The sequence below is a fragment of the Zonotrichia leucophrys genome, chromosome 19, assembly GCF_028769735.1.
Source record: "Zonotrichia leucophrys gambelii isolate GWCS_2022_RI chromosome 19, RI_Zleu_2.0, whole genome shotgun sequence".
In the NCBI taxonomy this organism is placed as follows: Eukaryota; Metazoa; Chordata; class Aves; order Passeriformes; family Passerellidae; genus Zonotrichia; species Zonotrichia leucophrys.
The window spans coordinates 3,431,051-3,445,310 of record NC_088188.1 but is presented as its reverse complement, the minus strand read 5'-3'; the positions used below and the strand labels follow the sequence as shown (position 1 = coordinate 3,445,310).

Here is a 14,260-nt window from a genome sequence, read left to right as displayed (position 1 = left end):
TTCACTGGCTGAAGTCAGGATGTGAAACTCCTGCCTGCCCCTTGTCACAGACATCTTTTCATTAAAAATCCTTTCCTTAGGATTTTTCCCCCTGAGAAGCTGAGAGGCCTCAGGAACAAAATGTAAACATTGATTATCTGCTGCTGTGGAATGCAACAGGTGCATCTGGGATTGCTCCATGTTGGATGTTTGTAATTAATGGCCAATCACAGTCAGGTGGCTTGGACAGAGAATCTGGGACAGCTGCCTTTGTTATCATTCTTTCCTTTTTTTTTCTTAGCTTATCTAGCCTTTTGATGCAACCTTTTCTTCTATTCTTTTAGTATAGTTTTAATGTAATATATATCATAAAATAATAAATCAACCCTTCGAAACATGGAGTCAGATCCTCTTCTCTTCCCTCAACATGAGACCCCTGTGAACATGGTCACAGTCCCTCACCCCTGCTTTCCAGAAAGTGCAAGGAGTATTCACCATCCAGGCCCACCACAAGAAAGATGTGTCATTTTGTCACCAATTTATGGCTGGATGTCTTTAATATTCAAGATACATCACAGAGACCTGAGGAGGAAGAGAGGAGCCAGCAGTAGGAACTCCAAAGCCCCTGTTTGGGTGGGAGCCAGAGGAGGGCCATGGACACTGCTGGCATTTCCAGCCTGCAGAGTAATGCTTCCTGCCAAAGCCTGCCCAAAGTGCTGCCTCTGATCTTCTGAGTGATTTGTTTACAGAATGAAGATGAGCATGAAAATGCATCAGCAGGTGCCAGAGCCCCAACTCCAGAGTTCCCTTTAGCAGGGCACAGCAGGCTCCTGTCTCCCACAGTGACATCCCAGTGCTGTGATCCCAGTGAAGGGACAGACTGACACCCAGGGAGGACCCTGCAAAGCTCACTCTGCCCCTGGGCTGAGTTTAGCCCCAGCTCTAGTGAGCTCTAATGAGCAGCTGGAGGTGGCACAAGCTGCTGAGAGCAGGCAGAGAGCAACCAGAGCAATCCTGCACAGGCAGGAGAGGGGCCAAGGAGCAGTCTGGCCCTGCACACGGGGAAGGTGCCCAGAGGTGCCTCGTGCCAGCAGCAAAGCCCTCACCCCATGGAGGGTTAAACCCTGTGGGAGCCCAAGCTGGGCTTGCTCACAGCTTGGCAGCCACTGCTCTCATCAGCCTGAACCTGTGTCTCAGATCTCATCCCTCTCCCATCCCAGCCCAAGGGCTCAGATGTGCCTTTCCCATCCCCTCAGGGGCCACCGTGCCCTTTGCCATCCCTCACCCACCTCCCCCATCCCAGCAGCCCTCCCTGCAGAGAGTGGCAGGAGGCCTGAGCTCTCAGCCTGTTCCACCCCAGCCCCTTCTGCTCCTCTCCTCACTGAGTGCAGGGGGGCTGCTGCCCATCCCCAGGGTGTTCCCCATCCCCTGGTTCCTCCAGCTGCAGCCTCCTGGGGTTTGTTTCCTGCTGTGCCATGTCTATTGTGCTGTTTCCAGCTTTTGGGCTGGTTTCAGACTCTTCTTGTCTGGCTGTGTAGAATTCTTTCCCTCTTTCCCCACTGCACCTTGCCCCTGTGTGTCCCTCTGTGCCCTGCCCCAGGCTCTGAGCAGGGTCACAGAAATGCACACTGCAGACACTGGGCATTCATTCACTTGTGACATTCCTGTGCTGGGACAAAACACAGCCCAGGCTCTGGACAGGGCTCAGGCTCCTGCTCACCCCTCTGACAGCAAACCCAGTGCCCCACACAATCCTTGGCACACTCAGGCCATGGCCAGGGAGCTTCTCTCCCTCCAGGCAGCAGCAGCATAGCACAGGTGAACCTTCACCCAAGGAAGGAGAAAAGGTTCTGAGAAACACAATCTTCAGTTCTTGAAACACTTCAGTGTTTAAATAGGCAAATACTCTTGTGCAAATGATGCTCAGACACGTGTAAGACACAGAGAACAGCACTGGGTGCTCACAGGTGCACCACAGCCAAAATCCTCACAGGGAGGGGTGCTGTGAAGCTCTGGCAGGCCCCAGACAGGACAAAGGACTGCAGACACCAAAGTGCTGTCACACAGCTCCAGGCAGTGTCACACACTGACCAGGGCATGGGCTCAGGTTTCATTTTTCAGGTCTGATCTCAGCCTCCTGTACCTGCCATTCTCACAGGGTGGTGCAGCTGGGACACCACCCAGAGAGAGCTCCAGAGATGTGGCACCAGCAGCTGTGACGGCAGCAAGAACCAGAGGCACAGCCGAACACACACAGCACCTCTGACAGCCTTTAATCTCAGCAGGCACACAGCTGTGCCAAGGAGGGGACACATCCCAGTCCAGAGTCCAGGGCTGTGCTCACCTGCCAGGCACTGCACAGGAGGTGTTGGCTGAGGGGGCACATCACGAGCTCCTGCAAGGTCACTCTGAGTGGCCTGGCGCAGGCTGTGTCCCCAGAGGCATCCAGAGGGCACAGACTGTGCCAGCCTGGGCACTGTGTGCCTGAAGGTCAGGCTGGCAGGGTGCAATGTCACAGCGCGAGCAGCAGACGCGGGGCGGTGCAGGGCACACCCCGAGCAACACCTCAAGTGACCTCTGGCGTCACTTGAGGCCGTAGATGAGCGCAACCCCCAGGAAGAAGAAGAGCCCGATGGAGAAATCCGAGAGGGCCCGGAGCCGTCCCTGTGCCGCGTACTCCTCCCGCTGGAGCCGCAGCTGCTCCCGCCGCGCCCGCAGGATCTGCTCCCGCTGCAGCTGCTCCCCGTAGTGCGCTCGGTAGAAGGCGTCGAAGTCGAAGGGGGTCGGGCCGGGGCCGGGGCCGGGCCCGGGGCGGGCGGCGGGGGCGCGGGGCGGTGGCGGAGCGGCGGCGGCCGGAGCGCGGCCCGAGGGCCGGGGCGCGTCCCGCAGCTCGGCGGCGCTCAGCAGCCCCCGGTCGTACTTGCGGCGGAGCGCGGCGCTGCCCAGCACCCGGTAGGCTTCGCTGACGGCGGCGAAGCGAGCGGCCGCGGCGGCGCTGCCCGCGTTGCGGTCGGGGTGGAAGCGGAAGGACTGTTCGTAGTACGCCGTCTTGATCTGCGCCGCCGTGGCCGTGGACGGCACTCCCAGCACCTCGTAGAGATCGCGGTGCGGCCGCGGGGCTCCGGCACCGGCCGTGTGCGCGGCCCGGGAGGGCGACGGAGCGCGGCCGGGCCGCGGGGCCGCGGAGAGGAGCGGCCGCAGCCGCCCGAGCGCCGCCGGGCCCATGGCGGCCTCAGCGCCCGCCCGCCGCCATCGGCAGCGCCGCCGCGCGGGACTGCGGCGTCACCGGCGGGGGAGTGACGTGTGCAGGCACAGCGCCCGCCGGGCGGGTACAGAGCGGGCGCCGGGCAGTGACGTCACGCAGCAGCAGCATGGCGGGCAGCGGCCGCCGGCCCGAGCACCGCGGGCCGCCCGAGCTGGTGAGCGCTGAGTGAGGGACCGGGAATGTCTGAGGGGGGAACCGGGAACCGAGCAGGTCTGAGGGGGAACCGGACTCGTCTGGGGGGGAAGCGGGCATGTCTGGGGAGGGGGACCGGGAACGTCTGTGGGAACGGGGCACGTCTGACGGGGAACCCGGCAGGTCTTGGGGGTCCAGGCCTCACGGCACCCGCCGCTCTCTCGTTGCAGTTCTACGATGAGGCCGAGGCACGGAAATACACCCAGAAGTACGGCGGGATCAGCGCCGCGGTTGTGGTGGGGCGGGCACCGGGGGTCAGTCCTGGGCCCTGCCGGGAGCCCCTGGGGGCCCTGCCGTGAGGGCGGGGGGGCCGGGAGTGAGGGGCAGGGTCGGGCCCTGAGGGAGGCGAGGGGTGCTCGGGCCCTGCCGGGGGCGGTGCGGGTCGGGTCCCGCAGTGCCGGGGATGCCGCCCGCCCGTCGCTCACGCTGTGCCGTCCCGTGCCGCAGCTCCCGCGTGGTGGAGATCCAGTCGCAGATGTCGGAGCGGGCCGTGGAGCTGCTGGGGCTGCCCGAGGACCGTGCCTGCCTCCTGCTGGATGTGGGGTGAGCGGGGCTCTGCCCGGTTCCACGGCATAGCTGGGGCTGGAGGGTGCACGGGCAAGGGGTGGTGGTGTCCCAGTGCCTTTTGTGGGCTGGGGAAGAGGGGCAGGCTGCTGTAACGTTGGTGTGTGTGGCCAGCAGAGCCTCAGAGCAGCCCCATGAGCTCAGCACTTTCCCCTTTCCTCCCTCTAGCTGCGGCTCGGGGCTGAGTGGGGATTACATCTCTGAGGAGGGGCACTACTGGATTGGCATGGACATCAGCCCTGCCATGCTGGGTGAGCACAACCTCCCTGAGACCCGCAGAGGCCCCAGGGCTGGCAGCTGAGTGCCTGAGCTGTGCTGTGTTCTGTGCAGATGTGGCCGTGGAGAGGGAGGTGGAAGGAGACCTTCTCCTTGCAGATGTGGGCCATGGCATTCCCTTCAGGCCTGGCATGTTTGATGGCTGCATCAGGTGAGTCTGTGCCTGTGGCTGAGCTCCCCTGGCACCCCCAGAACTGCTCAGTCCCCAAGGTGAACCCCTGGTGAATCACAGCTGAGAGGGACTGGCCCTGTCAGCCTTGGCTCCATCACTCCAGGACAAATCTCCAAAACTCTGGGTGGTAGAAGCAGCTTGTGACAGCTCTTCTCCAGGGGATGCCTGTCCTTTTGTGCTGCTGAGCTAGGAGTTTTCTTGAAGGGAAGAAAGTAAAGCTGGGGATATTGTCAGGGTGGGTGAGAGCTGCTCCAAGGAGGAGAAGAAAGTATAAAGGGGCAGAGCTTAGAGAAGCCAATCCCTGGATCAAGGGGACAGAGGGACTCACCTGCTCAGAAAACAGCTGGAAAGAAGCAAGGGCTGTCCTTTGCTGAGCCAAAAGTTCTGGTTTAAATTGTTCTTTGGGAAAACCTGCTTGGCCAGGCAAGGGGCACAGCTGAGCTCTGCAGTGCTGCTCAGGAGCTGTAATGCTTGGAGCAGGAGTAAAAGGTTCAAGCTGAAAGGGGGAACATTTAGGTGAGATACAGAGAGGAAATTCTTCCCTGTGAGGGTGGTGAGGTCTCCAGGTTGCCCAGAGCAGCTTTGCTGTCCCATCCCTGGAAGTGCCCAAGGCCAGGCTGGACAGAGCTTGGAGCAGCCTGGGATAGCGGGAGGTGTTTGTGCCCCTGGCAAGGGCTGGAACAAGCTGAGCTTTAAGGTCTCTTCCAACCCAAACCATTCTGTCATTCTAGGACTTGAGCACTTGGACTAAAGGGGATGCTTGGTGATGCTTTTGTCCTTTAACTTATGCACCTTGTTAAGTTTTGTGAGTCTCCAGAGGGGTTTGTGTAACTGCAAAACAGAACGCAGAGCAACACAGAGGAAATGAAATGATTTCCCTGAGGCCCAGCACATGCCTAGTGCAGGAATTCAGCTCAAAGAGAGGTGACAGGCTCTGTGAATGAACTAATAACTCTCTCCTGAGGGTCTCCTTTTCCCTCTCAGTATTTCTGCAGTGCAGTGGCTCTGTAACGCTGACAAGAAGTCCCACAGCCCCCCCAAACGCCTCTACAGGTTCTTCTCCACTCTCTACACTGCCCTGGTAAGTGCCACCCTGGGACAGGGTTCACAGGGGTCTCATGTTGAGGGAAGAGATGGAAATCTGGCTCCATGTTTCAGAAGGCTTGATTTATTATTTTATTATATATATTACATTAAAACTATACTAAAAGAATAGAAGAAAAGGTTTCATCTCAGAAGGCTGGCTAAGCTAAGAATAGAAAGGAATGATAACAAAGGTTTGTGGCTCAGACAGAGAGTCTGAGCTAGCTGGGCTGTGACTGGCCATTAATTACAAACACCCAACACAGGCCAATCACAGATGCACCTGTTGCATTCCACAGCAGCAGATAATCAATGGCTACATTTTGTTCATGAGGCCTCTCAGCTTCTCAGGAGGAAAAAAATCCTAAGGAAAGGATTTTTCATAAAAAGATGTCTGCAACACCACCCTCCCCAGCCAAGGCTCTGCTGCTTTTATGGCTTTGCTTTTCAGAAGATACTTCAAGCAGGTTGTTTTAAGTAAATGCTGCTCTGAGGGCAGCCACTGCCTTCCTGCCTGATGCTGCTTCTCATCAAAGTTGCACTTGATGATCTTTTTCTTTTCCAAACCTAGCAGTTCATGATTCTGGGATAGCCCCTGTGCCTCACTGGCTCTGTGGGCTGAGCAGCTCTCCTGGGAGCCTTGTCCTGGAGGTTTTGGGGAGGAGGGAGCTCATGTTTGGGGCTGGGATGGTGACCCAGAGGGGTCACCTGCACTGGGGCAGGTGTGTGACCTGCTCTGTCTCCTCCAGGCCCGAGGATCCCGAGCTGTGCTGCAGCTGTACCCCGAGAACTCAGAGCAGGTATCAATCATTTACTGTTTGGGGCTCTGAATAATGTTCTTCCACATCAAGGCACTGTTTCTGTCCCCCCTGCCACTTCTAGAGCTCTTCAGGAGCCCATAAAAATAACCTGTAAGGAGGATACCTTGTACAGGTTCTGTTGTTTCATAGATTTACAGGAATTTATAGGATTTATAGATTTATGTGCTCTTTGTTGTCGGAGTGACAAAACTATTTTTTGTCCCTTTAAAATGGAAATAAGCTTAGAAGTTTTTCTTCTTAATTAAGTGGAAAAAAAAAATCCATAAGACTTAAAAGACTTCACCTCAAACTTAAAAATAGCTAATTAGACAAAAGCCAAAAAGTCCTGCTTAAGCAATTTACTAGAAAAAGAAGAGAACAAAGAAACTAATTGCTTTTGTGAGGTGTTTTATCAGGGGCAGGAGGGCCTCTTGCACCTAGCTCGGTTTTTCTCTGTAAAAAGTTTTGTTATTTTGCATTTTATTAAAAGGCACTACCACAAAACACTACCACAAAAGCCATCCTGCTGATTTTATGCCTTCTAAGGTAGCTGAGCTGTCTTAGGTGTGAAATAAATCTCCAAAAGCTTATGAGACATGGCTCGAAGAAATGCATGTTGCATAGATTGTCTTGGGCTGAGCCTTAAACTGGCAAGGAATTGGTGTGTGGGTGGGGGTGCAGAGCTCGGCAGGAGGAGGAGCTGTCCCTCTTGGGAATGCCCAGCCTGGGGTGGTGCTCCCAGAGCTCTCTTGGCCTTTCCTGGGGGATGATTGCTCATTAACTTTGTACCTGCTCCTTTTTCCAGCTGGAGCTCATCACTGCCCAGGCCATGAGAGCTGGATTCACAGGGGGAATGGTGGTGGATTACCCCAACAGTGCCAAAGCCAAGAAGTGAGTCCTGGTTCTCTGTGTTTGGGGTGAAGCCTGGGTTTGGCAATGTTATTTTTTTTTCCTTTTGTTTTTCCCTTTCCCTGAGCTGTTCTCTCTCCCATTATTCAGTTCTGGACAGAGCTTAAAGCTTAGCTCTGACTCTGTTATAAACCATCTCAGTCTTGCCTGGGGACTGAGATTTACATGCTGAATCCCACATTCATGCTCCTTGTTCTTTCAGGTTCTTCCTCTGTCTCTTTGTTGGGACATCTGGCACATTACCAAAGGTGAGGCTTTCATGAGGCAGCAGAGCTGCTGCCCTGGGTGATGTGGAGGAGCTGTGGGCAGTGTGGGAGCCAAACAGCTCAGTGAGTGCAGGTGTGACTTCATTTATACATTTTCTGGCAGTCACCAAGCCCTGCTCTCACATCATCACAGACTGGTTTGGGTTGGAAGGGACCTCCCAGCTCATCTTGTTCCACCCCCTGCCATGGCAGGGACAACTTCCACTGTCCCAGGTTGCTCCAAGCCGTGTCCAACCTGGCTTTGGGCATTTCCAGGGATGGTGCAGCCACAGCTGCTCTGGGCAGCCTTGCCAGGGCCTGCCCACCCTCACAGGGGAGAATTTCTTCCCATATCCAATCTAACCCTTCCCTCTTTAAAGCTGCTCTGCCTTTTTTTGTCATAATTTCTGGAAGACCAGTTTGTGCCTCTGGTCCTTGCCCTTGCAGATCCCTGAATTCCCCTTAGTTTAGAAGGGCTGTGCCTGGTCCAGAGGAGAACACAACTTCCCAATTTTGCTTTCCAGGGCCTTGGTACCGAGTGTGCCAGTGAAGAGCCACAGCAGGCAAAGTTCACCAATGAGAGGTACCCTGGGGGTGAGCTGCAGGTTCTCCCTGCACAGTGGGGGCCTTGGAGGGCTGAGCTTCACTGGGAACCACACTGCTGCTGGGGGAGAAGCAAGGGGAGGGGAAGGACAGGGCTGAGCTTTGCTGGGAACCACACTCCCACAGTGGGAGGGCAAGGACAGGGAGAACTCACAGCAGCCCAGGAGAGAACTGCTTTATCTTCCCAAGGGACATGGGAAATAACTTGTTTTGTTCCCCATGGCTCTTCCTTGGAGCTCTGGTGCTTACCTAGAGCTGTATCTGAGCAGTCAGCCAGCTGTGCTTTCTGTCCAGCTCTCCAGCTGATGCCAGGGTGTGGCAGAGGGAATGTTTACAGGGCTCATGATGGAAGCAGGCTGCTGTGCCTGAGTCCTGGCATTCCCTTTTTTCTCTTAGCAGTGGCCTGGGGGTTTCTGCTGCTGGCCCTGTCTCTTCCCACAGCAGTGGTGCAGGGACGAGCCCCTCTTGCAGCCCTTGGGAGAGACAGAACAAAAACCAGAGGAAAGTTGTCATGGCTGCCAGGAGCTTGTGGCTGTCATGTTTTCCTGCCTCTTACATTGCTGTTCTCTGCTCACTCAGCCTAAGGGCTGTGTGGTCTTGGAGGGCAGCAGCAGAGCTGGGAATGTTGTAGGAAGCCTGACTTTGTCTGTCTTGCTTGGAGTAGAGCAGACAAGGGGGAGGTGGTTGTGCATGAGCCTGTAATGCCCTGAGACCCCAGAGAGCAGCATGGTGCTGGTGTGACATGGGGGAGCTCATGGGTCAGGATCCCTCAGCTCTGAGCCAGGGCTGGAATCAACCCCAACCTCCTCCTCCAGTGTTTGGAGTTTGGCCCCGTGCTGGCTCAGCCTCTTGCCTAGGATGGTGGGAGAGAAATTCACTACTTCTGGGTGACAATCCTGTGGGGCAGAGAAATGTGTCCCCACACTCAGTTCCTCTGCAGCTGCTGTCCCCTCTCCCCACAGGACACGGTTCAGGAATGTCAAGGGCAAGTCTGTGAAGAAAAGCAGGGACTGGATCCTGGAGAAGAAGGAGCGCAGACGGCGCCAGGGCAAGTGAGTCCAGCTGAATGCTGCCTCAGAGGCTGGCACTGCCCAGCCTCCTGGCACAGCCTCCTGGCACAGCCCTGCTCCCCTCCCCTGCCAGTGCCCTGAGCTGGGGCTGAGCTGTTCCTGCTGTTCCCACAGGGAGGTGCGGGCAGACACCAAATACACCGGGCGGAAACGGCGCCCTCGCTTCTGAGCTGCTCTGGACACTGCTGCCATGCAAGGTGGCACGGGGGTACCTCCAGAGAGCCTCCTGTGGATGGCACAGATGGCACCCCACGCCTGGGGACTTGCTGGGACTGCTCACTGTGGCTCTTAAAGGTACAGACTGGCTCAGGTGCTGCCGAACAGCAAAGCTTCCAGCCCTGTTTTCCTGCTGAAGGTGCTGACAGTGCTCTGGCAGTGCTCTACAGTGCCATCATCACCTTCCTGAGTGCAGGGAGCCAGCTGAGCTCCAGGTAAGCCAGGATGTGATACCTAGTTCCTCACTAAAGAGTCAAAGAGTTGCAAGTGTTTGCTGGTGTCCTGTGTCCTGCCCTTGGTGCTGGGAATATTGAGGTGGGAATAGGGTACCTCATTCCCTGTCAACTTCCTCTGCCTGCAGAGGAGCCACACTGTCAAGGTGTGGATCCATGAGGACAAAGGTACTTCATTCCTTGCCAGCTTCCCCTGTGCCTGCAGAGGAGCCACACTCCCAAAGTGTAGTTCAGTGAGGACAAAGTTGCTCCTGACTCAAGCGTTACTCCACTACCCTGTTGGTGCTTGGCACCAAGCCCACTCTGTTTGCTTCAATGCTTCCAAGGTGCTGGGGCTCACTGGACCCCCCCATCACCTCTTCCCCTGAAACAAGGAGAAGTGCCACCCAAAGCTGTACAGTTACAAATGTTTATTCTACATAAAAATTCCACAAAATGGGAAGCTGTTTTGCACCCAAAGCCTCGGGAGAAGAAAGGAATGCTAGCAGGAAGGGAAAGAGGGAAGGAGAAGAGAGGCAACATACAGTGTCATCCAGCCCAGTGAGACAGAGCAAGCCAGGGTCAAGATCCACATAGAAAACAAGGACACTTAGCTCACAGTACAGCAACAGTAGAACTCCACGGGGGGCTCGGAAAGCCTTCAAGTACATTAATTACAAAAAAAAAAAAGAACCCAAAAAAACCCCAATCCCCAGTTCGAGTGCAAGCTGTGCGTGCCCCACACTGCTCATGGAATACTGCATCAACACGCTCCCGGCGTGGGGAGGGCAGGTGGCACCTGGAACAGAGGTGGTGGAACCCAAAGGACGAGCGGGTGCAGGGTGGGGGCTGGAAAGAAAAGGTGAAACGTCTTCCCAAAGCACAACCACACTTTTGGTGATTTGGTCTGTACATGCAACGACAGGTAGGTGAAAAGGAACTCAATGGGGCTTCCCGTAGTGCAGGGGTAATTATTGCACCAAAACACCCTCCCCTCACAGCGAGGACAGTGTGAGCCTGCCTGTGGGGCAGCAGTGGCTCCTCGTCTCCCTGCCCTTGGAGCCCAGCACTGCTGCTGCCCACAGGATCCCAGCAAAGTGCCAGCAGCCCTGACTGGCCCCATCTGGCTCCTGCTGCTGTGGGGGCTGCTGGCAGTGGTGGTGCCAACAAGGAGCAAGGGCCAAGAACCCCCCCGAGGCAGTTCCTGGCCTTGTGCCTTGACAGGGGTGCCACAGGCCTGATGTCAGGTGAGCTTGTGCCACTAAAGCCGCTGCCTGGAAGAAAAAGAAGTCACCTTGTGCTAGCAGTTGGCATGGCTGCAGGGCAGGAGCATGGCTGCAGGGCAGCAGCCTGGGAGGAGGGTTTCCCTGCCTGCCCAGTGTTATTGCTTCCTGGAGGGGCCCTGGGGCTCTGGCTGGCCTGGCAGAGCAAGCACGGAGGGCAGTGGCAGGGAGCTGCTGAGGGACAGGAGCATGGCTACTCCCTTTTCCCCTGGAGCAGAGCCCCTGCCCCTGCCTGCCTCCTAGCCCTGCCTGCACGGTCCTGGTGCCCCAAACCCTTCAGTGCCCGCAGGCTGCAGTGCTGGAGCTCACCTCAGTGCTGTGGGACTGTGAGAGAAGGGGGCTCTGGGCTGGGCTGTTCCCATGGCTGCACCCTGAGGGGCTGGGACTGGGCAGTGTGGGGAACCAGGCTGCACCCCCTTGCCAAGGGAGCTGCAAGCACCAGGTGCTCTGTGGGTAACAATGGCAGAGAAGCCGTGTCAGGGCTGGCCCTGGGGCAGGCAGCACTCTCCCCGGCACCCAGTGGCACACACAGAGCCAGTGCCTGAGCCACAGCACCCTGCCAGCTTTGGAGCAGCCCTGGCCTGGTGGGAGCTGGGAGGTGACACTGCCCCAGGCTGGAATACTGGCTGCTATCAAGTGTCCCTTTTCTGCTGCCAGCACCTGGCAGCCAGCCCCTGTCCCAGAGTGGCAGCGAGTCCTACCCAGGGACTCCTTGGGTGCTTTGGCATGTGCACAGGCCAGCCAGAGCCCCGGGGTCTGCAGAGGAAGGTGAGGGCAGAGCCCTGGCCCTAGCCTGAGGCAAACAGGCAGTGGCAGTACTGGACCCCCCTGAGCTGCCAGTGAGACCCCCAGAGCAGCTGCAGCTGTGCCATGGGCACGGCAGAGGGCACAGGGCACCCAGGCTGTGCCACAGCTCCCACTGAGAGCAGGAGCCTCACTGGGTGGCTGAGCAGGAGGGCACGGTGCCAGGAGGTGGCAAACAGGCAGTGGGGCACTGGCCTGTTCAGAGCCAGACTGGGTACAGGAGCAGGGAGGCTGCCACTCCTGGCTTGCAGGGGGCTGGAGGCAGCAAGGGCTGCTCCTGGCACCACAACAGGAGAGAGCCCAACTGCTTCTAACCCCCAGCATGGGTGTGAAGAAGCAAGGCTGGAGCAGCCCTGCTTGCAGGTGAGTGCTGCCAGGGCTGTGGGTATCAGCAACAGCCCCAAATCCCAGCAGGCAGAGTCCAGCCTGTGGGCAAGAGCAGCCAGGGCACCGTGTGCCAGGGCTGAGAGCACTGCAGGATGAGCAGCCAGGGAAATTCACTGGCCTTGGACTCTCTGTGCCACCCTGCCCTGTCAGGCCAGCATCCAGGAGCAGCACTGGCCCCCTGTGCCCTGTTCCTGTCCCCAGGCAGCTGTGATGGCCCCAGGCAGCAGCTCCTCATTCCACACTGCTCCATCAGGCTCCTCCAGCCTTTGGCACCCTGCTGGGGCGAGGGCTCATGTGGGGAGGGAGGAGTGGCAGGGATGGAGCCCCAGAGCCAGACACAGTCACTGGCCAGGCAGGGCTGGGCAGAGCACACCCCTGGGGAAGGGCCCCGGAGAGAAGCAGCCCGAGGGAAGGTGTTTGCAAGCACAGATGCGGCCGACAGACATGAGAGCTGGAGGTGATGGGCAAGCTGGGAAGGCTGACTGGGCACCACACTCCCGAGGACCCCTGACCCCATCATCCCTCCCTCCCTCCTGTCACGCACACTGCCCAGCACAGGATGAGCAGCAATCCCCCACCCACCCATCGGTGCCAGCCTCCCCCCAGCCTGCAGCAGTGATGAGAGCTCGGGTTCCCCCAGCAGGGTCCCCCTCGCAGCCATCACCAGGGCCGGCCCCCGCCCGCCCCGGGGCCGGAGCTCCCTCCACACAGACGCACCGCACCGCACACACAGCGTCACAAACAACCATGCATGAAACTGAAATGCTGCTGGGAGGCTCCGGGGCTGCGCGGGGGCTCCGGGCGGCTGCAGCCCCGCGGCACGCGCGGCTCCGTCCATCGCACACTGACAGTCCCGGGGCAGCCTAGCCGAAAATGCCGCCGAAGGTGGAGGCGATGACGATGCCCAGGATCACACAGCAGATTATGATCATGATCTTCTTCTGCTCAGGTGGCCCAGCAGCAGCAGCAGGGAGAGAGGGGAGAGGAGATGGTGAGTGTTGGGGCAGGGTGACCCAGGAGCTCAGAATTTCAGTCTGTCCTGCTCCCCTTTGCCCGTGGTGGACCCAGGTGTTCAGAATGGCAGTTTGTCCTGCTCCCCCTTTGCCCGTGGTGGGCTCTGAGCAGCACCCTGGGAGCCAGAAGAGCACTGGCAGTCCTGGGCAGAGAGGGAGACCCCTGTTCCTGCTTCTGCCCTGAGCTGGCCTCCAGGTCCCTAAGCTGATACAGGAGCAGGACAGACAGCTGGCACTATGCTCAGACTCTGACCCAAACCCCATGACCTTTCCCTATTTTTATTTTGCACAGGCTGTGGCTCTCCCAGTATGTTGCTATCTTATTGCAAAAGCTCCATATTTTCTCGGTGATTTCTCATGGGCAGCTTTTCACAGCACTGACTCTTTCTTCTTCACAGCACAGCCAACAAACTCTAACTCTCTTCCCAGCACAGCTCAGTCTTTTTCAGCACTCATCTTCACTGGACACAGCTGTGGCCTGTTAAGGGCAGCCTTGCTCCTAATTGGTAATTAGTACAGTTGCAACTCCTCAGAGATGAGATTACTTTCTGCACTATTTTCTTACATTTTATCTTCCCACAACAGCATGCCTGGTCCAGGGGTCCATCCTGTCCCTTTTCCTCCCCCCAAGCAGCACCCCTGCCCTATGGCTCATTGTCAGCTTTCACACAGTCTGTGCTGGGAGATCTGCAAACCCTCAGGACCTGCTGGCTGCTCCAGTGGTGTGAGGCAGTGAGGTCCCTGGGCACCCACAGAGCTGTGCCAGGCTGCCAGGGGCAGGCAAGGAGCCAGCCAGGGCTGTGGCTGGGATGGAGGTGTCAGCAGTGCAGGCAGGGGCAGATGAGCCCCAACCTGAGCCGTGACCAGCATCCCATGAACTGTCCCCCCTTGGTCAATCCCCAAACCCTCAGCCTGGAAACATTAACTGCTTACCACAGAGTGTCCTCAAGAAACGTCTCCCCATGGACTTGGTGTCACAACTTCCTTGGGTTTCTCCTTGCCCTGTCACTGGCTTGGTACCCCTGGTGGCCATTCCCTAGCCCTGGAAACCAGGCCCCTCTGCCCAGCCCTTGGCTCTGCCCCCCACCCCTTCCCTTTTATAAGCTGCCTGCTCCACATGGTTCTCCCTCCTTCCCCAGGTTTGTGCTTCAGTGTTACTCTGCTGAAATAAACCCTTGCAAAACAGC

The 14,260-nt window shown here is 57.6% G+C and overlaps 3 protein-coding genes and 1 non-coding gene across 4 annotated transcripts in view; 2 read left to right on the top strand and 2 right to left on the bottom strand.

The window, feature by feature from the left end:
* Positions 1 to 502: 502 nt before the first annotated feature.
* On the bottom strand, positions 503 to 3,235 carry DNAJC30 (DnaJ heat shock protein family (Hsp40) member C30). The gene has a single exon (XM_064729448.1). It carries the CDS (start codon positions 3,202 to 3,204, stop codon positions 2,563 to 2,565), a length of 642 nt encoding a protein of 213 aa, XP_064585518.1. The 5' UTR covers positions 3,205 to 3,235; the 3' UTR covers positions 503 to 2,562.
* A 45-nt stretch (positions 3,236 to 3,280) lies between these two features.
* BUD23 (BUD23 rRNA methyltransferase and ribosome maturation factor) lies at positions 3,281 to 9,644 on the top strand. Its single transcript, XM_064729447.1, has 12 exons — positions 3,281 to 3,398; positions 3,607 to 3,644; positions 3,884 to 3,979; positions 4,169 to 4,251; positions 4,331 to 4,427; positions 5,433 to 5,529; positions 6,281 to 6,331; positions 7,137 to 7,222; positions 7,443 to 7,488; positions 8,010 to 8,068; positions 9,051 to 9,140; positions 9,273 to 9,644. The coding sequence occupies exons 1-12, from the start codon at positions 3,351 to 3,353 to the stop codon at positions 9,325 to 9,327; spliced, it is 846 nt and encodes a 281-aa protein (XP_064585517.1). The 5' UTR covers positions 3,281 to 3,350; the 3' UTR covers positions 9,328 to 9,644.
* On the top strand, positions 8,515 to 8,648 carry LOC135456025 (small Cajal body-specific RNA 20). The gene has a single exon (XR_010442455.1). It is a non-coding gene; the product is annotated as a small Cajal body-specific RNA 20 (non-coding RNA).
* Positions 9,645 to 10,002: 358 nt separating the features above from the next.
* The window catches only part of STX1A (syntaxin 1A), a 71,719-nt gene continuing 67,461 nt past the window's right edge, over positions 10,003 to 14,260 (bottom strand). Inside the window, exon 10 of the mRNA XM_064729446.1 lies at positions 10,003 to 13,001. Coding sequence (XP_064585516.1) covers positions 12,924 to 13,001 — 78 coding nt within the window. The 3' untranslated portion in view covers positions 10,003 to 12,923. The remainder of the gene's footprint in view (positions 13,002 to 14,260) is intronic.

Coding starts and splice junctions, on each gene's coding strand:
- DNAJC30 (XM_064729448.1), bottom strand. CDS start 3,204: ATGGGCCCGGCGGCGCTCGGGCGGCTGCGGCCGCTCCTCTCCGCGGCC.
- BUD23 (XM_064729447.1), top strand. CDS start 3,351: ATGGCGGGCAGCGGCCGCCGGCCCGAGCACCGCGGGCCGCCCGAGCTG. Junction 6,332..7,136: donor ACCCCGAGAACTCAGAGCAG/GTATCAATCATT, acceptor TCCTTTTTCCAG/CTGGAGCTCATCACTGCCCA. Junction 8,069..9,050: donor GCAAAGTTCACCAATGAGAG/GTACCCTGGGGG, acceptor CTCTCCCCACAG/GACACGGTTCAGGAATGTCA.